The sequence below is a fragment of the Salvelinus namaycush genome, chromosome 22 (genome assembly GCF_016432855.1).
Source record: "Salvelinus namaycush isolate Seneca chromosome 22, SaNama_1.0, whole genome shotgun sequence".
Lineage (NCBI taxonomy): Eukaryota > Metazoa > Chordata > Actinopteri > Salmoniformes > Salmonidae > Salvelinus > Salvelinus namaycush.
The window spans coordinates 25373310-25398514 of NC_052328.1; the positions used below are offsets into that span (position 1 = coordinate 25373310).

The 25205-nt window shown below is 44.5% G+C and overlaps 1 protein-coding gene across 1 annotated transcript; it reads right to left on the reverse strand.

The window, feature by feature from the left end:
- Positions 1 to 611: 611 nt before the first annotated feature.
- LOC120017808 (SH2 domain-containing protein 4B-like) lies at positions 612 to 21074 on the reverse strand. Its single transcript, XM_038960778.1, has 8 exons — positions 20897 to 21074; positions 20492 to 20651; positions 20097 to 20244; positions 13701 to 13839; positions 13116 to 13422; positions 12171 to 12298; positions 8609 to 8829; positions 612 to 704 (listed from the first exon to the last, which is right to left on the reverse strand). Exons 1-8 carry the CDS (start codon positions 21072 to 21074, stop codon positions 612 to 614), a joined length of 1374 nt encoding a protein of 457 aa, XP_038816706.1.
- Positions 21075 to 25205: the final 4131 nt, after the last annotated feature.

A 25205-nucleotide genomic window follows, 5' to 3' on the forward strand; every position in this document is an offset into this window, starting at 1 on the left:
ACAAGTCCTCTATGACTCCACTTTGAAGCTTTAGTACTCCCTAAAAGCATAACATCTGAGACAACCTTTGTTTAATCTGAATGTGTTTTGTGTCTCAAGTGGGGAAGTAGCTCTTTCTCTCATCATAAGTTTGCATAAGTACAAAGTGAGAATCTTTGTCTTCAACAAGAAATAGTGTCAAAAAGAGTGTTTGACAGATGCGAGACACTTTTAACAATCCACCTCTGTTCCTTGTTGCCTCTGGTGTCTGTCTACTTACCCGCGTACACAGTCTGCTCTTTCACTAAGAGCTTGATCTTGTCCTGAATTGCACTGTTGCTCAACAGTTGTGTAACTTCTCAGGTAGAAACAATGTATATCTCAATGGCTCACTCCTCTCTCGTGTTAGACAGTTTCCAGTTTCCAAACAGCTTGTAGCAGCAATTTGTTTACCAATAATTCCCCACTGCAACAGTTAGTGGCGAGGCGCATGCAAGATGCTACTGGGGGAACGGATGTCTGTAGACAGTCCTGTGGAATGGTTAGAGTCTGAAGACATGGCTCCATGCCTGGAGAAAGACTGAGCTCACTGTGGGAATCCAGTGGGGGGAGGTCAAAGTAGGGGGGGGGGATCATTGGAAGAGCCCCCCATAGTCCGTGGCTGAGACTGTACGTTTACATGCCTCCTGCAGAAGCTCTCCTCCTGATGTGGTGATCACCTCCTCCTAGAGACAGTCAGACAGACAGATCATCAGAACAAACCCTACAGCAGTGTTACTCACTATTTTTTGTAAGGCGGCCACTTTGGGTTGAGACAATCATTCAGAGGGCCGCACAGATCTTTAATTTGTCGTACTTTTTCTTCCATTATCATCAATTGAGAGCAAATTCAGAGCAATAGAGCACATGCAATTGATTTGATGTACAGCACATCACATAGGCTACATCACATGTATAAGACCCATATTAAGGGTTATCTCATTAGTTGGATAAGCGAAAATGTCCCTTCTGCTCGACTGAATTCATTCTAAATTTATAGTCTGTAGTTGCTATCCTTGTGAGGCAATCCAGGTGTACATTGGTCAGACTGTTTCTCTGTTTTTGTTTCACAATATTCATTGTTAAAAATGTTGATTCACATGAATAAGTGCTGACATAAAATGATGTCACCTTTTGCACACACTGCTTCAGAAGTGGATACTCTGTGTCTGACACAAGGCTCCAGAAATGGGTAACACCTGATCTTAGTTCACCTTGCAATGTGTCATTTGCCTGCAGCTCCACTATCTCACTGTATTCCAGCACTGTCAGGACATTGGGACATGAAAGGGGTTCTCAATGATGTTGAAAAACTTCTTTTAATCCATGATATCCTTGAATCTTGACTCAAACTCTTCCAACACACGCACAAATGCATCATAGCTAAAATGTTGCAGTATGTCTGGGTTGGATGTGGTGACTGCTGAGTTTGGGGAAATTAACAAACTGTCTGTCAGGTATGAACAGTGTGGTGATTTTATTTTGAAATGCTGTGACCACACGCAGCATTTTGCCCGGAGTTTTAGCTTTCCCTTGGAGCTGGAGATTCACCGTGTTCCGCTTTAATATCCACTGTGGATCATCCAGCTCTGGCTCCTCTTTTCAAAACTCTGCCACGAGACAGCCATCTCACCTCATTGTGAAATATCAAGTCAACATATTCGGTCTGGTATTCCTCCAGCAACTCGCGGAATTGCAGGTGATTCAGTACCATCGCAATAATAATATCACCACAAGTACGACTTGCTGCATCACATTCTGTAAGTCACAGTCTTTGAGTTTAGCCACAAGTGCTTCCTGATGAATGATACAATGAAATGTAACAAATTCGGGAACATCCTCTCTCTTCTCATCAGGCCTATGAGTCCCTTCTTATTCCCTAACATATTTGGGGCGCCGTCAGTGCACACATATGCCCGATTTGACCAGTCAATATTATTATCAGCAACAAATGTAACAAGGGCTTTCATAATATCCTCTCCTCGTGTTTGCCTTGAAGGGGCAGTAAACATAAAAGTTCCTATCCGAACGACTCGTTTTGAGGGAAACGGACCAAAACACATAATTGGGGAATGTCACTTACATCAGCGCTTTCGTCAAGCGCAATACTAAAACACAGCGCCACGGATATGTCAGTCATCAATTGCTTGCCGATGTATTTTATGCGTCTTGTTATGGTCGAGTCTGAGAGTTGCAGTCCCTTAATTTGCTTTAAAATAGCTTCCTTGTTTGTGAAATCAGCATACAATATTTCGGCTGCGGGCCAAAAAACATTATTTGACAATCTGAGTCTGTGAAGGCCTTGTTTCTCACGAGTATCCAAGCAATCTCATATGTTGCCTCTGCAACAGTGCTAGAACTGTCCATCATTTGTTGTTGTCCCTTGAGCTGTCCTTGCGCTATTTTGTTGTTTCTGTGGTTGCTTTGTGGTGGATATGTTTTGTCAAAGGGGGCATGGTGTAACTGGACATGTCGCTCTAAATTTGCTCGTTTAAAACAATTGACTGCCTTCTGGCAAATAAGACAAAGTGAGCTAGTCCCATTATGCAGTACAAAAAATACTTGTCTGTCCATTTCTTTTGGAACTTTCTGTGTTATTCTTGAATCGACCGTATCCTTCTCTTAGCCATCGGAGCCACGTTAGCTAGCTGCATTTCCCCGCCGCCATCTTCCTGATTTTCCTGGTTCTCCGGTGGTTCGTTTATAGCTGTCACGTTATTCTCCAGCTCTTCCCCCACATTTTCATTGTCAATTTTTTTTTTTTTTTTTACAATAAATCGATCCATGTCGACCAGACTGCAAAATTAGCTAGTAGTAAACTGACATGTGTCGGTCGCTGTAGCTGAGCAGTTTCGTTCTATTTCGGCAAACGTTCTATTTCGGCCTTTCTGTTCAACAGCTGCGCTATACTGCCATCTATCTGCTGTACAGGGACAACTAGATATATGATTCTGGCCTGCATTAATTAAAGTGATTCTGGCCTGCATTAAACACCTTGAATTGAAATTGCACCATTACTACGTATTATGAATGGAAAATAGGAAAATCACCGCAAGCCACAAATGAAGGGCTCGCGCAATGAGTACCACTGCCCTACAGTCATTACATGACTGTCTCATATGTCTGCGCTATACATTTTTATCAACAGCTGTTGTTTGTCTGTTGGTGTTTACTGCTTGCATATTACGTATCTACAGTGCATTCGGAAAGGATTCTGACCCCTTGACTTTTTTCCACATTTTGCTACGTTACAGCCTTATTCTAAAATTGATAAAATATTTTTTTCTTCTCATCAATCAAAACACAATACCCCATAATGACAAAGCTAAAACAGGTTTTTAGACATTTTTGCAAATGTATTAAAAATAAAAAACAGAAATACCTTATTTACATAATTATTCAGACCCCTTGCTATTAGACTCTAAATTGAGCTCAGGTGCATCCTGTTTACATTGATCATCCTTGAGATTGTGGCAGACCAGGGGGTTGGATCAAAACGTTTACACAGATCAGACACGGACAGAGTAGGATTAGCTCAGTTTCAAAGGTGTTTATTAAAATAAAAGTCCAAAGAAAAGAATAGGTCTCCCCAAAGAGACCCTCTCCGGGATACCGTCTTCTGGGCTCCGGGTCTTGCTGTATCCTGTGGGGATCAAAAACTGAACTCCCTCCTGTTAACTCTGGTACCGTCCCCAACTATACGGGAGTCCTTTTCTCCACCAGTCTCTTCCCTGTGTGCTGCCCTTCTGGCAGCTTTATGGGACTTGTACAGCTGGTGAGCAATCATTTTTACTCACCAAATCCCAATTAGTCCTGGCCGGAGAGCCCAACGAGACCTGGCACGTCCAGCAGATGGAGCCATTGCCTCGTGATGTATACGCCGTCTGTCACCAGGCCTCGACGAGTCTCCCCTGGTGGCTGACCTGCTGTACACCCCCCCCCCCATAGCTCTGTCGGGGAGGGGACTGTTCTCAGTGCGACATATGTCTCCCTTCTCGATAGGGCATCCGCGTATCCATGCTTCGCCCCTGACCTGTGTACAACAGAAAAAGAGAAGCGTTGAAGGGACAAAAACCACCTGGTGACCCGGTCGTTTGTGTCCTTTCCCCGGGCCATCCAGACCAGGGGAGCATGGTCCGTGACCAGGGTGAAGTGGGTACCTAACAGGTAATACTTGAGAGTGTTTATTGTCCACTTCACCGCTAGACACCCTTTCTCAACAATGGAGTACTTTTTTTCTCTAGGTATCAGCTTTCGGCTGATGTACATGATGGGGTGCTCCTCCCCATTATGACCCGGGGAAAGGAACGGCCCCTAGTTCCGTATCACATGCATCCGTCTGGACCACCATCGGCACCTGGAAATCGGGCGTTACGAGAATCGGATGGGAGCACAGCACTTCCTTCAGGCAGCTGGACGCCGCTTCTGTCTCGTCCGTCCATTTCACTGTTTTCGCGAGGCGGGCCCTGGTTAGATCAGTGAGGGGGGAAGCTATAGCCGCAAAGTTGGGGATAAACCAACTATAGTATCCTGCCAGTCCTAGGAAGGACTTGACCTGTGTCTTGGTGCGTGGAATGGGCCAGTCACGTACCGCGTGAACCTTCCTCTCCTGGGGCTTGACGTCCCCCCGTCCGATCAAATACCCCAGGTACTCCATCCCCTCGAACCCTAGTTTGCATTTCTTGGGGTTCGCGGTCAACCCGGCTGAGCGCGTCCAGCACCGCCTGGAGGCGCGTCAGGTGCTCTTCCCAAACTTGGCTGTGGATGATGATATCATCCAAATAGGCCGCTGCGTACTGCTGGTGGGGTCGAAGTACTTTATTCATCAGTCGCTGGAATGTGGGTGGGGCTCCGTGGAGACCGAACGGGAGCACCCGGTACTGATACAATCCGTCTGGTGTCAAAAACGGCGTCTTCCCCCGGGAGGAGGCTGCCAACGGTACCTGACAATATCCTTTGGTCAGGTCAAGGGTGCTGATGTACCAGGCCTTTCCCAATCGGTCGATGAGCTCGTCCACCCTCGACATGGGGTATGTGTTCAAAGGGCACCCAGATGATCGGTAGGGGACCAGTGGGTTTCGGAAGTGTGCCTTTGGGGCAGTCATTTGACACCCCGGGCAGCTGCGACAGTAATCTTCCACGGTCATCCTCATCCCGGGCCAGTGGAACCAGGCGGCGATCCGTTCCCAGGTCTTCTCCATTCCCAGGTGCGCCCCCAACAGGTGGATGTGGGCCAGCTGAAGAACGGTTCCCACGTACCGTCGTGGCAGCAACAATACCTTTCAAAGTTCCCCCTGTTGGCGCAACACCTGATACAAAAGGTTATTCTTGAAATGGGGGTATCGCCAGTCATTCACCCCCGGAAGGAGCTGTCCATCCACCGCTATCACTTGGACTGCGGCGGCTTTCAAGGTAGGATCCTCCCACTGGACTGTCCCGAATTGTCCCCTCAGTTGGCCCCCAGGGGTTGTCTCGACTGGCCCCTCGAAATCGAGGAAGGGGAGACTGGGCTCTTCCTCCCGTGGTTCCCCAGGGGGGTCGGGTTCCGGCACCCCCTCCAACTCCGGACCCGTAGATACAGGTTGATTAACCATTTGCTTCCGGGCTGCACAGGTGATGGGTCATCCTTGCTCTCGTCTTCGACCGGCACTTACCTTCTTCCTCAGCTCGTGCCCCTACAGGGCCACGAACAGCGGACAATCTCGTCCCACTAGGAGAGGTATCGGCAACTCCGGTACTGCACCCACCGTCATCTGGCAGTTCCCTTGTGGCGTCACGAAGTTGGCCCATACGGTTGGATACCGCTTTGTATCCCTGTGAACACAGGAAATGGACATCTCCCTTCCATGTTCGGTATCCTGGTTCAGCAGGCTCGTGGTTACGAGGGTAACCATACTTCCGGAGTCTAATAGATCTTCCGTGTTGTGTCCGTCAACCTTCACCTGGACCATGGGTGCAGTTGATTCGTGGTGTGCCCAACAGGATGTGACGTAGTTCACTGCGTGACCCACCTCGCCTCCGGGGCTTGCTGATGGCATCGACTCCTCTCGAGCCGGGTAATTCCAGGCAGTGTGCCCCCGGGAGCCACACTCAAAACACATTTTTTGGTCTCCATCTACCTGGGGTCATCGGTGGCGGGTCGACCCTACCCCAGCCGTCTCTCCACGGGTTTGCGGTCCCTTGGCCCTGCCGACTGTCGGTTCAGGGTACACAGCATTGGGGTTGTCCTTCCGACTCCTCGAACGGGTCGCCGACTCGGCCCGGCTCCCACTCAGCAGGGTCTGAGTGTTCTGATGTGTCTCCACTGCTTCCAGGAGGCCCTCCAAGGTCTGGGGCGCGCATAGACTCGCTGCCCTCTTCATGCCGTGGGGTAGTGCCGGTAGGAAGCGATCCAGGACCACTTTGTCTAGGACGGAGAGGGTGGATACGTCGGTTAGGCTGGTGACGCGCAGTGGGTCGCTCATCTGGGCTCGGGGGGATGCGTCGGCTACGAACCTCCATTCGTGAATAGTTGAGCCTGATGGGCCAGGCTGTACCCGTGGCGGCTGAGTATCTCCTGTTTGAGTCCGTCGTAGTTAGCCGCCTGTTCATCGTTCAGGTTCCAATACGCCTTTTGGGCATTCCCAGAGAGGAATGGGGCCAGCGGACTGGCCCACTTCTGCCATGGCCATCCTTCCCATAGTGCTGTCCATTCAAATGTACAGAGGTAGGTTTCGATGTCGTCATCTTCTGTTAGCTCCTCCTTGTAGCTTCCTGATTTCCTCAATGAGGTGGACGTTTTGTAGCCGCTGTTCCTCCAGCGTTCGTTCCTGAACCACCTGTTGGGCTTGTTGGGCGCGGATGAATTGAGCTATCAACTCGTCCATGCTGATGCTGCGTTAAGGTCAACCTTGATCTGACCACATTATCAGAATGCCCACATTCTCCACTACTTGTGGCAGACCAGGGGGCTGGGTCAAAACGTTTACACAGATCAGACACGGACAGAGTAGGATTAGCTCAGTTTCAAAGGTGTTTATTAAAATAAAAGTCCAAAGAAAAGAATAGGTCTCCCCCAAGAGACCCTCTCCGGGATACCGTCTTCTGGGCTCCGGGTCTTGCTGTATCCTGTGGGGATCAAAAACGGAACTCCCTCCTGTTACCTCTGGTACCGTCCCCAACTATACGGGAGTCCTTTCCTCCCCTCAGTCTCTTCCCTGTGTGCTGCCCTTCTGGCAGCTTTATGGGACTTGTACAGCTGGTGAGCAATCAGCCCTTGATTACTCACCAATCCCCAATCAGCCCCAATTAGTCCTGGCCGGAGAGCCCGTCGAGACCTGGCACGTCCAGCAGATGGAGACATCGCCTCATGATGTATACTCCGTCTGTTACCAGGCCTCGACGAGTCTCCCCCTGGTGGCTGACCTGCTGTACGCCACAAGATGTTTCTACAACATGATTGGAATCCACCTGTGGTAAATTCAATTGATTTTACATGGTTTTGGAAATGCACACAACTGTCTATATAAGGTCCCACAGTTGACAGTGCATGTCAGAGCAAAAGTCAAGCCATGTGGTCGAAGGAATTGTCCATGGAGCACCGAGACAGGATTGTGTTGAGACACAGATCTGGGGAAGGGTACCAAAAAATGTCTGCAGCATTGGAGGTCCCCAAGAACACAGTGGCCTCCATCATTCTAAAATGGAAGAAGTTTGGAACCACCAAGACTCTTCCTAGAGCTGGCCGGCCAAACTGAGCAATCGGGGGAGAAGGGACTTTGTCAGGGAGGTAATTGCTGCCAAAAGTGCGTAAACAAAGTACTGACTAAGGGGTCTGAATACTTCAGTAATATTTCAGTTTTTAGATTTTTTGTCAATTTGCAAAAATTCCTAAACCTGTTTTTGCTTTGTTATTATGGGGTATTGTGTGTAGATTTAGGGGGGGAAACAATTTAATCAATTTTAGAATAAGGCTGTAACGTAACAAAATGTGGAAAAAGTCAAGGGGTCTGAATACTTTCCGAATGCACTGTATATAGTAACAGGATGGTTTAATGTTCCGTTTTTCCAGATTCAATGTGATGATCTGTGGTGAATCATATTCAAACTGTTTGTCAGTATGCTCTATCTGATCAGTACACAGTGACTCCATGTTATACTGTATGTGTGTGTAATGCCAAAGAGACATGCAAATTCCTGAAGACCAACGTGCACCCTTTTCACATTAGCATATAACTAATGTCACAGATAAACAGTTCACACATTCAGTTCTGTCAGCCTCTGCATCTGAGAATATGTTTCCATGGTAAGTAAGTCAGTGTTATTGAAGATAACGCAGTTCAGCCGTGCTTGTGATTGGTTGCTAAAATAGTTGATGTGATATGAAAAGATCACAGATGTATATCATGGAGCATTTGATTAGACTTACTCCCAGATGTTTGCTGGCTGTCACTTTGATGTTGCGTTACTAAGTAACCATTTAATCTGATTTCCACATGGAGTCTCTATGCTGACACTGACATTACTGATGTATAGAGCATGCTAAGTGTCTGACCCAACCCCTGCAGTTCACTGTGTGAAACCCTGTACATACTGTAAACTGCCTGCCCACCTTGTGGAAGTCGATGAGGTCAGCCAGGGTGGCGTGGCGGTTCTGGTCCACACCCAGGAAGCTGTAGTAGTCTCCTGATGCGTCGATCAGGAAGTGTTTGAAGCCGTCGGCCGTGCGATAGGACAGCGTGTAGCCCCAGATCCTGTCACTCACCCTCACCAGGAAGGAGCCCTCTGCTGCGTTCATCAGCAAGGTCTCTGACTCCTGTCTGGAAATCAGACCTGGGGAGGGGAGCGGGTCTGAGTGGTTAAATCAGACCTGAGGTCAGGAGGAGGGAGAGTCTGACAGTAGTTAAATTAGATCTGAGGAGGAGGCAGAGTCCGACAGTAGTTAAATTAGATCTGAGGAGGAGGGAGAGTCTGACAGTAGTTAAATTAGATCTGAGGAGGAGGGAGAGTCTGACAGTAGTTAAATTAGACCTGAGGAGGAGGGAGAATCTGACAGTAGTTAAATCCAAAGCAAATAGAAGCCCAAGGTCCTTGCATAATATTCTTGAATTTCCTCTCATTAGGTCCAGAAAAACTCATTGCCCTAAATGATTAAAGGAAAAATCCACATGAAACCACACATTCCTATAATCAGGGTTGGGTAGGTTACTGTCTAAATGTAATCCGTTCGTTACTAGTTACCTGTCCAAAATTGTAATCAGTAACGTAACTTTTGGTTTACACAAACTCAGTAACGTAATCTGATTACATTCAGTTACTTTTAGATTACTTTCCCTTTGAGGCATTAGTAGAAGACAAACAAGTATGATAAATCAATGTTGAACTTTACATAGCTGGCCATATATGGAGGTTAAATTTACTTTATGGGTTGGTAATGAAGGCTTCTTTCAACCCATCGCTTTCTACTACATATAATACGATTAAATTATATATTTACATTTAAAACCAAAGTTTATCAGAATTCCAGTCATTCCAATAAATGTTATACCCCTTGATCTTCAAGAATAGGACTTGGAAATATGGAAGTATAGATTAGCCAAATTGTTTACTTGAGCATAACCCCAAACCTAAGGACTTACTAGCCAGCCCTACACTGTTTATGATTTTGTTGTCATAGAGGACTTATTGGGCTCATTGATTCGAGTTGAAAAATAAACGTTGCGTTCATGGAAAGGCATGCTTTGAGCACTACTGAAAAGTGCTATTTACATGTGAAAAATGAATGCCATATGCTGCATTTGCTATAGGCTTACACTTTAAGACACTTTATCTTGATAATATGCAGCTGTTTAAAGGGCAAATCCACAGATGAAACAATAACAAAATGGACACCCCGCTTCTGTTTTGATAAAAAGCTGAGGGATGGGCCTGGAGAAATGTAACTACTCTCAGATTAATAGACAGAGCTATGGATGCAAGGATTGACCATCCATGACATCAAATTTATTATTTTAAACATGTTATGAGGCTAAACAGTGTTTGTTTACATTTACAATGTTTACAAACATTGGAGAAAAACAAGTTTATATTTTGGGTTCTCATGGAGTGTGACAGTTGAACTAAACTTATGAGGCATTTATAAGTTATATTCTTCAAGAATCAATGGATATATAAAAATGGATATAGCAACTACAGATTGCCCCTTTAAGTATATCAAAAGTGTGCGAGTTTGAGCATGTGTCCATTAGACCTATAGATTTTTTTTACAGCATGAATTAGATTGAGCAATAAAAGTCCCACTTATTCCATAGGCTGGGATCCACACTATGCAGCTGTTGCAAGAGCCCATTTTTCACTGGCTGTCCACTGGTTTCAAAAACAATGACAGGCAGCTTACTTCTTGAATTCAACCATTATTGGGTTCAAATACATATTTAGATTTGTGAACAGCCATCCACAACAACCACAATCCGTAAGGTGCAAATAGCTAAATGAGAGAGTAGCAGTGTGATTCACATCAATGCGCTATGAAGATATCAATAATAAGTGATATCCGTATCGCTGTAGACTACACCACTGCTGTCATCCTTACCTCCAAGCGTTTATTCAAATTGGATAATCTTTGGATGCTGACAGCAGTCGCACCATTGGAAGACATATCTCGGACTGTAGCCTACAAAAGCCTATTCCTGCTCTTTTCCCGCGATCGACCAAACACATTTGGTGTGTCATCAGAGTGGTCTCTGATTTGTGGTCAGACTCACTCAGGTGGAACAAACTTCAATTTGCACTTTTTTTCAATGCTGATTTGAATGTCATTGAGAAAACAGAGAAGTGTCAAAGATTTTTTAAAAGTAATCCTCTAAGTAATCATCTAGTTTTTCAAAAGTATCTGTAATCTGATAATAATATTTTTGTTGGAAATGTAACAGATTACAGTTACCGGTTTTTGTAATCCTTACATGTAATGGATTACATGTAACCTGTTACTCCCCAAACCTGCCTGTAATTTACAGTGTTAGATTACACTAATATGTGAGAAAAATATATTTTGTGAACAAATGTTTTAATTTTGTCTTTATAAAAAGGTTGGTAGCAACATCTGAAAATCTTTGTGGAAATCTGTTGCAGCTCAAGTTTACTACACAACCCATAATGCTATCCCCTATATGGGCTAGCTACACACAATAATAGCAACATCTGTAAAATCGCCTAAACAAACTACAATATCAATTTAGGAGTCTACAATCTCACCATGTTCAACCTACAGATCGTGTTCTTTGCAGTGTGAAGTTTGCAAAGGCACCATGCAATACACCTTGGATTGAAGTGGCAGAGAAATAGGAAGTTAGTAAGTTAGGAATATCGCAAAAATATGATCAATGGCTCATTCGAGAGAAGACCTCCTGCATTATGACATCAGACAGTATTGAAATCTGACCTGTATGATAGACATTTTCGCGATCTAAAAGTAATCTTCCTATTAACTTCCAGTGTAGTGAGGGCAACTTTTTCACAATGCTACGTCATACTGCGTAAATGGAAAGAGCTCAGATACACATGAAAACATAGTTGACCCCGGGAATCGATAGAACATTGCTCGGAGATGCAGAAATACAAAAACATTTAAAATGCGTGAATATTTCCTTTTAATGTTGTGTAACATTGTTACTGACAAAAGTAATCTCAGTGACGGAGAGATGATGACAGTTGCCTGAATGCATGATTTGGGAAAACGGTATTAAACTGGCATCTTTTCAATATAAAGAGTGGGCTTGGGTGTGCTCACATTGTTTAGATGCCTGATACCTCTGCATGATAGCATGAAGTGCATGTTGCACCCCTCTTTCCAGTGGAGTGTGCCACTCATAGGCCCATTCATCTGGGCTTTTGTCACTTAACCAGGAGCTACACACTGTGACCTGTTATGGAGAGAGTTAGTGCTCAGGGCCACTCGCCAGTAATTAGTCTAGGGTGGCCTATTTATTATTGAAGAGCCTCATCCCTCCAGCCATGCACGAACAGACTGACACGTCCCTTCAATGCTCAAGTCCTGAGAATACTTTTGAGTTAGATAGTTTGCATGTGGCAGTGGTAGTGAAGAAAAGTAGATTGGTGCAAGAGGGGAACTTGGAGGGATCCACGATTGATCAAGATAACAACTCAGCACTGACCGTGGAACCAGGGAGCGATGGTGGTGCTGTTGCGCTCATAGCCAGCCTGTTTGGGCGTCTGCTCTTCTTTGAACCACAGCAAAACACACTCTCTGGAGCTGGGCCGGGGGGCTCTCACCCAGGCAGGACTGGAGAAGACAGAGAAAAAAAAGAGAAGGGAAGCAAGACATAAACACATCATATATCACAATAACCATTTAAGACATATTATAGCACAGGTTGCCCTAAGCCTTTTAATGCTGCCATGATAAAGGTGCATCATGCTTTAGATGAGATCCAGGCACAAAAAAACATGGCGGGCCTATCGGGTCTGCTTCTGTGTATCACTCAATATACAATATTTTATATAAATTGATTCTACTTTACCACTCTATGCATCTGATCTGTATATTGATTGGTTCTTGCATAGTAATTATGCTATATCTATCCCTATACATATTCATGAGTAGTAGGCAAATGCTATATCGTTATACATATTTATGAGTAGTAGGCTCATAGGCTAGAGGAAAATCTTCAATGTTTCTATTTCCACCCTCATCCCTACTATATCTATCCTTAAACATATTCAGGAGCGGTAGGCAAGTGCTGTGTATCCTTATACATATTCATGAGTATTAGGCTAGTGCTATATCTATCCTTACACATATTCATGAGTAGTAACCTAGTGCTATATCTATCCTTATACGTATTCATGAGTAGTAGGCTAGTACCATATTTATCCTTATACATCCTTATACATCCTCCACGCAACGTGGAGTGCCTGTATACAGCCCTTAGCCGTGCTATATTGGCCATACACCACAAACCCCCGAGGTGCCTTATTGCTATTATAAACTGGTTATCAACGTAATTAGAGCAGCCAATCAGCATTCATTGCTCAAACAACCCAGTTTATAACTATCCTTATACGTATTCATGAGGAGTAGGCTAGCGCTATATCTGTACCTGTCCATCAGTGGCTGTGTAACAATGGTGCTGTGCCTTTGGCTCTGTCTGCGGCGATACAGTGGAGGAGCAGCAGGCTGGAGGCCGGGGCGGTGGGTGGTGGAGGAGGAGGACTCTAGCACATTGCTGTATCTCCTGAAGGGGGCTGCTGTTGGTCCGTTCCCCACCATTGGGCCCTGCTGGAACAGCCCACTGAGCCCTGCCACACGGCCCTTCTCTATAGCCCGCAGGGACTGGCGCTTGTACTCATCCCGTGCCCGCCTTGCTTTTCTCTGCATCTCCTGGTCAGCCATCTTAGAGCGCCGCACTGGAAGGGGCGAAATGGAGGAGAGAGAGGATTTGAAAAGGAAGTGACTTTGCATTGGACTTTCATTCTCAGATGTGTCCTGTAGTACCACGAGAGAACTTAACTGTACAAGTTTGAGAATAAACAACAGAAGTTTTGGAGTTGATATTTAGGGAGGTACAGGTGAATACAAGAGGATGATGTTAAAGGAGTAAAAATGAGGGGTGTAGAATTGAAGGAGGTGATCACTGGAAAGGAAAACAGTTGTAGACAGAAAAGGCAGGGAAGACTTGACTTACGTTGCTCCTCCCATTCCTTGTCATCCTTCTCACTCCTTCTCTGTTCCTGCTCCAGGGAGATATACAGCTCCCTCGCTCTCTTCTCCTCTGCACGTTTTATCTCCTCCTCACCTTGCTGTCTCTCCTCCTCCTCTCGTTTCTGTCGGAGAAGTAATGTGTGAGGAATGCGAAACAAAAGACTGGCGGGCGTACACACCACACATGCACGTACGCACACCCACACACACACTGCCGAGTTATTTGCATATCATTTTGTAATAAGACACCTCAGTAATTATTGTCCTGAGCCCGCTTAAGACAAAGTTAATCGTAAGATCCTTCGTAGGAGAATTGTTAAATTTCCCAAAACCATCATTACTAAAGTTGCACTTGAAAACACTCGTTATTTACCGACTGCCTCAGACCACTCTTAGAACAGTAGGTGAGTCGTTAGGTCGTTTTTGGCCCTTCCACGGCACTTGTTGTTAATCTGTGACCGCCGATAACTTCAGAACCAAGTTGACTATAAATACAAAGTTGCCAATGTCTTTGCAATTGTTACAAAATAGAAACAAGCGAATAAATAAATTATGCTTCAAATGAACACTGAGATGACTGAATTAAAAGTTAAATACAGCGGGCTACATAGTCCATATTTCAATCATATTGAGTTCTATTTAGCTAAGTGTAGGCTACAGACAATTTTTTGCCACAATCCATTTCATGGTATGTAACAAAATGTGCGTAATGATGGGCCAAATCTAAGATTTTGTACATCAAGCCTATTGTAAGGTAGGCTGAGCATTAGAACAAGCCGCCTCAATATTTTCACGTTTTAATGTCACATGCACAAGTACAGTATATTGCCTTTCTTGCAAGCTCAAAACCCAACAATGTACTAATCAATATCAATGTAGCTCTAAAAATAACATAAGGTAGAACAAAAACACACAACAAATGAAAATAAGAAATAAGAACATGAGCAAGTAAGAAGCTATGTACTGTACAGGGTCAGTTCAAATACTGAACACATACATACATATTAACAATGTGCAGGGATACTGGAGTGATAGAGGTATATATATATATATATATATATATATATATATATATATATATATATATATATATATATATATATAAGGGTAAGGTAACTAGGCATCAGGATATGTAATTAACAAGAGTAATAGCAGTGTAAATTATGATTATATGTGAGTGTGTGTGTGAAGGGGAAACCTAGTCAGTGGCAAAACTGAATGACTTCAACCGAAATGTGTCATCCGCATTTAACCCAACCCCTCAATCAGAGAGCTGCAGGGGGCTGCTGCCTTAATCGACATCCACATCATTGGCGCCCGGGGAGCCGTTGTTGTTGTTGGTGTTAACTGCCTTGCTCAAGGGCAAAACAACAGATTTTTACACCTTGCCGGCTTGGTGATTCGAGTTACTGGCTCAACGGTTACTGGCCCAACGCTCTTAACCGCTAGGCTACCGGCCGCCCCCGTAGAGTAGATAGTCTGTTGGCTGTTTAGCTGTCTTAGGGATAGAGTGGTGCTGTTGCCATATCAAGAAGTGATGCAGCCAGTCGAGATGCTCTCAATGGTGCCACTGTAGAACTTCTGAGGATTTGAGGGTCCATGCCAAAACTTTTCAACCTCCTGAGGGGGAAGAGGCACTGTCGTGCCTTCTTCACGACTGTGCGCATGTGAGTAGACCATTTTAAGTCCTTATTGATTTGGGGACGAAAAACTTGAAACTCTCAACCCGCTCCACCGCAGCCCTGTTGATGTGGATGGGAGCGTGCTCGCCCTCCCGTTTCCTGTATTCCATTATCAGCTTGGTCTTACTGACTTTGAGGGAGGTTGTTGTACTGGCACCACACTGCCAGGTTACTGACCTCCCTGTAGGCTGGCTCATTTTCGCCAGTGATCAGGCCTACCACCGTTATGTCATTAGCTATCTTGATGATGGTGTTGGAGACATGCGCGGTCATGCAGTCGTGGTGAACAGGGAGTACAGGAGGGGACCAAGCACACACCCCTGTGGGGCACCTGTGTTGAGGATCAGTGTGGCAGAGGTGATGTTGCCTACCTTCACCACCTGGTTGCGGCCTATCAGGAAGTCCAGGATCCAGTTGCATAGGGAGGTGTTCAGTCCCAGGGTCCTAAGCTTGGTGATGAGCTTGGAGGGGACAATGGTGTTAAACAGCATTCTCATATAGGTATTCCTCTTATAGGTGGGTGAGGACAGTGTGGAGTGCAATTGAGATTGCGTCATCTATGGATCTTTTGGAGCGGTATGCAAATTGGAGTGCGTGTAGGGTGTCTGGGATGATGAAGTTGATGTGTGCCATAATTAGCCTTTCAAAGCATTTCATGATTACAGATATGAGTGCCACAGGGTGGTAGTCATTTTAAAATGAGGGGATTAAAGACTGGGACAAGGAGGGGTTGAAAATTACCGTGAATATGTCTGCCAGCTGATCTGCGCATGCTCTGAGAACCTGCCCTGGAATACTGTCCGGCCCGCGGCCTTGCGAGATCACCCAGTCCTCTGGGTTGGTGGGGGCAGATCACGGCTGGGTCTTCCTGTGTAATATGATCCCACCTTATTCCTACATAGTCCTTGTAGCGGGACTTCTTAAACATGTTCCTGTCCTCAGCTGTAGCCTCATGGTTGTATGCAAGACCCTGTATGCGGTAGCCCTGTCCTTTAGTTTAGCGCCAACCTCTGTTAATCCAGGGCTTTTGATTGGGGAAGCAGCGAGCCTTCACTGTGGGGACAACGTCGCGGATGCATTTCCTTACGAAGCCGGTGACGGAGGTGGTTAGCTCGTCGACGTTATCAGCAGAGTCTCGGGACATATTCCAATCAGCAAATGTGTCCTGTAGCATAATCTCAGATTCTGATATTTACAGCCATAAAGATAATAATATATCTCCAGGAGATGATCCGTCTTCACTTTTGTATTAATGAAACCGGACCTTTATTCTAATGTTTACACAATAAGAATCTAGTCTTGCTAACACCAACCTCTCTACGTCCTTAACATCGCGCATTAGCCAGGCTAATAGTAATGCACTATAATGACAGATGGCGCACATGTTGTTACACATCATGAAATACACTACATGAGCAAAAATACGTGTACACCTGCTCGTCTAACATTTCATTCCAAAATCATTGGCATTAATATGGAGTGTGCACCCCTTCGCTGTTTTAACAGCCTCCACTCTTCGTGGAAGGCTTTCCACTAGATGTTGGAACAATGCTGTGGGGATTTGCTTCCATTCAGCCACAAGAGCATTAGTGAGGTCAGGCACTGATGTTGGGCGATTAGGCCTGGCTCCAGTCAGCGTTCCAATTCATCCCAAAAGTGTTCGATGGGGTTGAGGTCAATTCTCTGTGCAGGCCAGTCAAGTTCTTCCACAAGGATCTCGACAAACCATTTCTGTATGGACCTTGATTTGTACACTGGGGCATTGTCATGCTGAAACAGGAAAGGGCCTTCCCCAAACTGTTGCCACAAAGTTGGAAGCACAGAATCGTCTAGAATGTCATTGTATTTTGTCATGTTAATATTAAGATTTCCCTTCACTGGAAATAAGGGGCCTAGCCCAAACCATGAAAAACAGCCCCAGATCATTATTCCTTCTCCACCTAACTTTACAGTTAGCACTATAAATTGGGGAAGGTCGCATTCTCCTGGCATCCGCCAAACCCAGATTCCTCCGACGGACTGCCAGATGGTGAAACGTGAGTCATCACTCCAGAGAACGCGTTTCCAACGCTCCAGAGTCCGATGGCGGCGAGCTTTACACCACTCCAGCCGACGCTTGGTATTGCGCATGATCTTAGGTCTGTGTGCGGGTGCTCGGTTATGGAAACCCATTTCATGAAGCTCCTGACGAACAGTTCTTGAGGTGACGTTGCTTCCAGAGGTAGTTTGGAACTTGGTAGTGAGTGTTGCAACCGAGGACAGATGATTTTTACACGCACCGCACTTAAGCACCTGGCAGTCCTGTTCTGTGAGTTTGATTTGTGTGGCCTACCACTTCGCGGCTGAGCCGTTGTTGCTCCTAGACGTTTCAACTTCACAATAAGAGCACCTACGATTGATTGGGGCATCTCTAGCAGGGCAGAAATTGGACGAACTGACTTGTTAGAAAGGTGGCATTCTATGACGGTGCCACGTTGAAAATCACTGAGCTCTTCAGTAAGGCCATTCTACTGCCAATGTTTGTCTATGGAGATTGCATGGCTGTGTGCTTGATTTTATACACTTGTCAACAATGGGACAAGGAAATGGCTGAAATAGCTGAATCCACACATTTGAAGGGGTGTCCACATACTTTGTATATATAGTGTATGCTGAGGCAAACATTTCTGTAACCTACAATTAGCAAAATAGAACTCAATTGACTGAATAAGAAATTGATTTCAATATTATTTAAATATATATGCCTATGTAAACTGTAATAATATTTGAGTCATCTAGCTTTTCATTTGAAGCATATTTTTATACCACGTTTGTTTGTAAAAATTACAAAGACATTGGCAACCTTGTTCTGAAGTTATCTGCAGTCACAGAGAGACCAATAAGCATCTTGATTCTATGTTAAGCACAGATCTTTTGTGTGTAAAGTGATGCGGAAGGGCAAAAAGCACCTAACAATGCTCTTTTACGAGTGGTCTGAGGCAGTCGGTAAATAACAAGCGTTTTCAAGTGCAACTTTAGTAACGATGGACTCTGAGATGAAACGATGCTCATACAAAGGTTCTTATGATGATCTTGGCCTTAAGATGCTTTTGGGAAATCGGGCCCAGTATGATATTCCATACACAAGCATTCAGCTCATCATCTGTACTGATGTGGTAATAATTTATTGAATAATTTATTCCCACGGACAAACACATGGCATTGTGGTAATTTGAACCACTTAAGCCTTGTAATTAGTTGCATGCAGTAATTGCCATTGAGTAATGGAGTGAAAACAGGCAGCTTTCGACCGGGACCATTGTTAGCTGTTGTGTTTTGTTCTAGCTAAAAGGCTTTTTCCCCCTGCTGGAGAGTGGTGAGCGATGTTTTTGACAGTTGTGATGGGGAGATAATTGGTGTTGTTTGATACTTTGGAAAGAACATACAGTGTATAGAACCTCAGTGAACATATTCATAGTTTCAGACCACACAGGGTTCTGCTTCAATGGTAAGTCAAGCACTTACCACGATTGGGTTTCTCAAAGAGGTCAAAGGCTACTCTGCTGTGAATGTAACCAACAGGGGTTCAAACCAGGGTTTTCAGCACAATGAACCCATCAAACAGGACAGTTAAATTGTATTTTTAGACATTGTAGTGGAAGCCAGGGTTGTGAATTGAAAACTGAATTGGTGGAAGACTAATGACCTAACTCTGCTATACATAGTCTAGCGATACGACTTTAGCGTCTTCTATATTTTATATTTTAGTTCCAGTTTGTCTCAGAGGTTCAGACAGGAAAATGTTTAATGACTCAGCGCTTTTCCTTCAGGCGAGCTCAACAGAGAGCAATGATAAACAAGCTCTTTAATATTTCACGAGTTTCTTAAGAAGGTCTCATTCGTCCGGGTTCTACATCACCCAGGACTGCTCCAACAGGGCTCTATGGTACAGCAGTGATCGAATGCGCAGATGTGCTGCTGCCATCCCCCACAGATTCCAGCTCCCCCCCTTATTTCCTCTTCTTCTTCTTTGAAGGTATAAAGATGATGAAGTTTGATAAAGACCAAACCCTTTTCCATGATCAATCCTCATATACATATACGGTATCTCTACACCCACCCAAGCACACGCACACACATACACATATACACACACACAGGGTTGTTCTGTGGAGTGCACTCCCTGGAAAATACTTCACCCCTGCCCCACAGATCCCTCTAATAAGGCTGATTCTCCCTTTGCTAGTGTGCTTCCCAGATTGAGTATCGATCGTCCGATCCCCCTCTCTCATATTTCTCCCTCTACTGTAGAGCAGGGGAGCTGGGATGCAGACTGTGGGGATGTCCTCTCTCTCTAACAGCAGTGTGGCGTTGCACCATGCAACTTAAAGGCTTAAATATTTAATGGGACTGTTCTGGCAAGGTAGTCCAGCAAAAAGAATATATGCCCTGAAGGTGGGCATCAACACAATCCCTGTAGATGACATTGATCACTTGGATTGTATGGGAAAAGTAATCCGACTCGCATTTCCAAATTGCAACCAAAGATCCCCATCACTCACACACACACACACACACACACACACACACACACACACACACACACACACACACACACACACACACACACACACACACACACACACACACACACACACACACACACACACACACACACACACACACACACACACACACACACGTAGCCTTTGCCCTACCTTGAGAGCCTCCTGGATGTGTTCCTCTTCCTGCTTGGCAGCCTTCCTGTCCTCCGTTTCTTCTTTCCACTTCCCTGCCACAAAACGGGCCTTCTCCTTTGCCATAGCATCCCGGAACTTCTCCTCAATCTCAGCCTCTTTGGTTCGCCTGAGCAAGAGGGTTGTTGAAAAACACTTTGTTGTGAAAGGAAGGGGTGAGAAACCTACCTAAAGCCCAATTTGACATGGGTTGCATCAACTATGTCTTTGGAGAGTTTCAATCTACTTCTGGCTCTATAACACACATATCTCCCTATTTACCCATCTCATCCCTCATACAGTATAATCTCTCTGGCACATTTTCCCTTGCTTCAATAACATTTACCATTTACAATGGTTTATCCCTTCCCACTCACCAGAGCTCCTTGGCCTCCTGCTGAGCCTGCCGTCTGGCTTTCTCCCCCATCAGCTCCTTGATGATGTCCTCATAAGGCTTATCCCCAGGAGCGTCGCCCATCACCCACACCCACACATCCCCATCGCAGCCCTGCAGCCACTGGATACTTCTCCTGCTGCCTGAGCGGGCACAGTGGGGATAGCATGTTAGCATCACCTTTGACTGTCTGTGTCTGTGACTAATAAAACCATTCCAAACACAACCTCTACAGTCTTCAGTTTATTTTGGAATATTCTATTTGACGAAACTTACCAGTACCAATACCAAACATCCCTATGAAATCATAATGTAGACACAGCTAAAAGCATGTCTAAATCTACACTCCGCTTGTCAAAAAGACTCAGTACAGTACACCCAGACTCACCCTTCTTCCCCTGGTCCTGGTTCTCAGGGTTCTCCTGGTTCTCTTGGTTCTCCCTCTCATCCCAGCGCCTCACCTGCTCCTGGCGGATCTTATAGAATAGGATATGCTTCTGCTCCTCGTTGAGCTCCGCCAGCAGGTCCGGATCGATGTACATGTCCCTCAAAATCTGCTGCATCATCTTGGCAACACAAAGCTTCCAAACACCCAAGAGATCTGTTAACCAAGGTGGGGTTAGGTGAGGGTTAGGGGGCCATGAACCCCTTTTATCAGTTCACTTCATATTGAAGACAAGTGTCATTCCCTCCATCTATGTGTTCATACAGTCCTCAGAGACCCGACTGGGCTGTAGAGTTCAGATCCTTGTTCCTTTTCCCTGTTCTCTCACCATCATACTGGATCCAGCACCAGAACAAAACGCAGGTGCCATCTTCCTTCCCTCTGCTCCATGTGCTTTGAAGCGAGGGGTTTTAACCTGATCTCTGGTGCGTGTGTGTGTGCGTGTGTGTGTGTGTGTGTGTAAGCACAGATCCCTTTACCTGATGTGCAACATGATAGTCTTTAGTGCAGGAGTGGGAAAGAATGAAACTCATGCCCATCTTCCAGGTACAACCCATGGAAATGTTTCACATTAGTGTTGTTTTCTTTCCATCCTTCCTGCTATCTTATCATTCATTTATTCAGAGCTCAACAACAGGTAATTCAGTGTTATAATGAAATTATATAAACTGCCTAAAATCCAGTCAAATGCCTGATTCATGGAAGTCATTATACCATCCATGTCCACTGTAATGTGCCTTTTAGATTTACAACAATCTCTTATAATGGGACTTAGTTACAACATCTCTTCTCCATCCCACCAGCTAAATGAACCATCCACAGTACAGTAAATAGGGCAGACATAAAGTTTACCTCTCCCCTAGCTCGGTTCTGTTTCACAGTGATGTCATTGGGAGAATGACTTCCTCTACCTTTCCCTGTGCTGTTGTTTGTCTGCCTACCTGTCCCACTCACACATAAAGTGAATAGGGACCTGTTCAGGGGCGGACAGGTTGGTTTTACCTTCACAGGTCAACACTGAAAATGGATACTACAGCAAACACCAGGTGGCCATGGCTGTCAGCTGTGTGTGTGTGTGTGTGTGTGTGTGTGTGTGTGTGTGTGTGTCTGTCTGTCTGTCTGTCTGTCTGTCTGTCTGTCTGTCTGTCTGTCTGTCTGTCTGTCTGTCTGTCTGTCTGTCTGTCTCTGTCTGTCTGTCTGTCTGTCTGTCTGTCTGTCTGTCTGTCTGTCTGTCTGTCTGTCTGTCTGTCTGTCTGTCTGTCTGTCTGTCTGTCTGTCTGTCTGTCTGTCTTAGTATTCAGTAAGCATACTGCCCAACATAATATGCTCTGCTGGGGACCGTCATCCACAAACTGCTATGAGGCACATTTTTTTTCTCTCCACTCTATCTTTCTCTCTCTCCTGCTCTCTTTATCAACATCTCTCTTTCTCTCTCTCCTGCTCTCTTTATCAACATCTCTCTTTCTCTCTCTCCTGCTCTCTTTATCAACATCTATCTTTCTCTCTCTCCTGCTCTCTTTATCAACATCTCTCTTTCTCTCTCTCCTGCTCTCTTTATCAACATCTATCTTTCTCTCTCTCCTGCTCTCTTTATCAACATCTCTCTTTCTCTCTCTCCTGCTCTCTTTATCAACATCTCTCTTTCTCTCTCTCCTGCTCTCTTTATCAACATCTCTCTTTCTCTCTCTCCTGCTCTCTTTATCAACATCTATCTTTCTCTCTCTCCTGCTCTCTTTATCAACATCTATCTTTCTCTCTCTCCTGCTCTCTTTATCAACATCTCTCTTTCTCTCTCTCCTGCTCTCTTTATCAACATCTATCTTTCTCTCTCCTGCTCTCTTTATCAACATCTATCTTTCTCTCTCTCCTGCTCGCTTTATCAACCTTTCTCTTTCAACCTAACAGTAATTTGTCTTTGTTGCCTCAAAGACAATTAAAAAGTTGTTATATTGTTGATCACTTTGTCCTTAAGCATAGTTTTAGGATAGATAATTAGGGATAAAATACTCTAATTGGGTGTTCTTACTAATGATGGGGGAAAAATCAATACAGTTACTTATGGGGATATTATTTTTGATGATGTATCGTTTTGACAATATCGCAACAATATTTTTGTACTAGTTTGCTGTACCTCCAGCAAATGTCCAGTATTTTTTCTTCATAGCTTGTTCTCCATCTTCTTGTTAAATATGGAGCCAATTTGTTTTCAGCTATTTTATTTTCATGACTGATCAAAACTAATTTCCTCATGGCATTCTCTTGTCTCTCTGCAGCAGACATATGGTCTGCAATATGTTTGGAACATTGAATCACAATAAAATCACAGTATCAGATGTCAGTACATACTGTATAGAATTGTGGAAATCGCGAGAATCACAATACATATTGTATCGGCACCTAAGTATTGTGATAATATCGTATTTGTCACGGCATTCATCGGAAGAAGAAGAAAGATCGGACCAAAATGCAGCGGGGTACGTGTTCATCTTTATTCGCTTAACTGACTGAACACTGAATACAAAATAACAAAAAGAATAGCCGAAACAGTTCTGCAAGGTGCAACCAACACTAAACAGAAAATAACCACCCACAACTAACAGTGGGAAAACAGGCTACCTAAGTATGGTTCTCAATCAGAGACAACGAAAGACAGCTGTCCCTGATTAAGAACCATACCCGGCCAAAACATAGAAATACCAAACCTAGACCTACAAACATAGAATGCCCACCCACATCACACCCTGACCAAACAAAAAATAGAAACATACAAAGCAATCTACGGTCAGGGCGTGACAGTATTGTGAGGTCCCTGGCAATTCCCAGCCCTAGTTCTTACTGTGAAAGCCTCTCAACAGCATAGTAATAATGGAAATGAAAGGCGAAACCTCTTCATAACGAAGTAGGAAACCATTTATTCAGAAATGTAATTAATCATTGTTATATGAATAGCTATAATGAAAACTAACCAGGGTTGAACTGGTGAAATACATACTTTATCACAATATGAAAATGTACTTTAGAAAGCAATCAGACTGAACAGAAATAGTATCATCCTCTATTGAGAGTTAATTACAGTCTTAGTGTCTACTAATAAACGTCTCTGATGTAGTTGATTTCTGTTTGCACGTCTCTCGACTTGACATCATTGGAGAGGTAGTTTTATACTCACGATAAATACATGCTTTTCGAAGTCTAAGTCTGTGTGACAGTCAAGTAAGCTGCCAACAACCGGGCCGTACAATAAGTCTATTTGGTACATTTCAGCTCCATCTGCAAGCCTACCACAACACCAGACATCACTTTCTCGCTCTCTGCTTAGCGTTAATGAGACTTGAGATAAAGACTGCTGTGTGTGTTTGTGTGCATGTCCAACTGTCCGTGTGTGTGTGTGTGTTTATGTCCCCCAAAGCCTTACACTCTCCACACAGCGTTCATTGATGGAGTATTATTGGTCTTGTGGGCCGCTACGGTCCACATCAACCCGGGTTCTTAACACAAAGAACTACGAGTTGAAATCCCTCGTTCTCAGGAATCTTTATTTCTCCCTTTCATCCTCTGCCTGAAGCACATGACACACAGAACATTAGGCAGCTTGATTTATGAATGCATCGGGGGCTGTGAATATGGAGCCATCTCCCCAAGTGGCAGGCATCTGCAGCATAATTCCACTGCAGTATAATGAATCAAACTTTGGATTTCACCCGCCATTTTAGTGGGGAAGAAGCTGCTGGTGTGCATCCATAAACAAAACACTTGAATATGTGAAAACACACTGAGATATACATGGCTCACAATACAAGAATACATACACACCATGCATGCACCCCCCCCCCCCCCCCACACACACACACAATTTATTGTAAAACTTTTTCACTTGAACTTGAATTCACAGACAGAAAATACAGCTTCCTCGCCGCTTGTTTCCATAAAGTTTTACTTGTTATTGTTAGCGCTGGTTGACGTTTATTCTCATAGGCCAACTGTAAAGTCAAAATTGTATATCTTGTAAAAACTATTTTTTGTCTTAAAGTTTTTTACAATTGCTTACACACTAAAATGTAACTTTTCCCACAATTAGCAAAACCTTACACTCAAGGAGCAAAACACAAGGCTAGATTTGCACAACTGTAAGCACATTGTCAGCTTCACACCATTTGCAAAACATTACACACAGTGATTTGCAAAACACTAAACACACTTGTATACATCAGACACAGAAGTATATCATGATGTCACTTCCTTGCAATTCAAA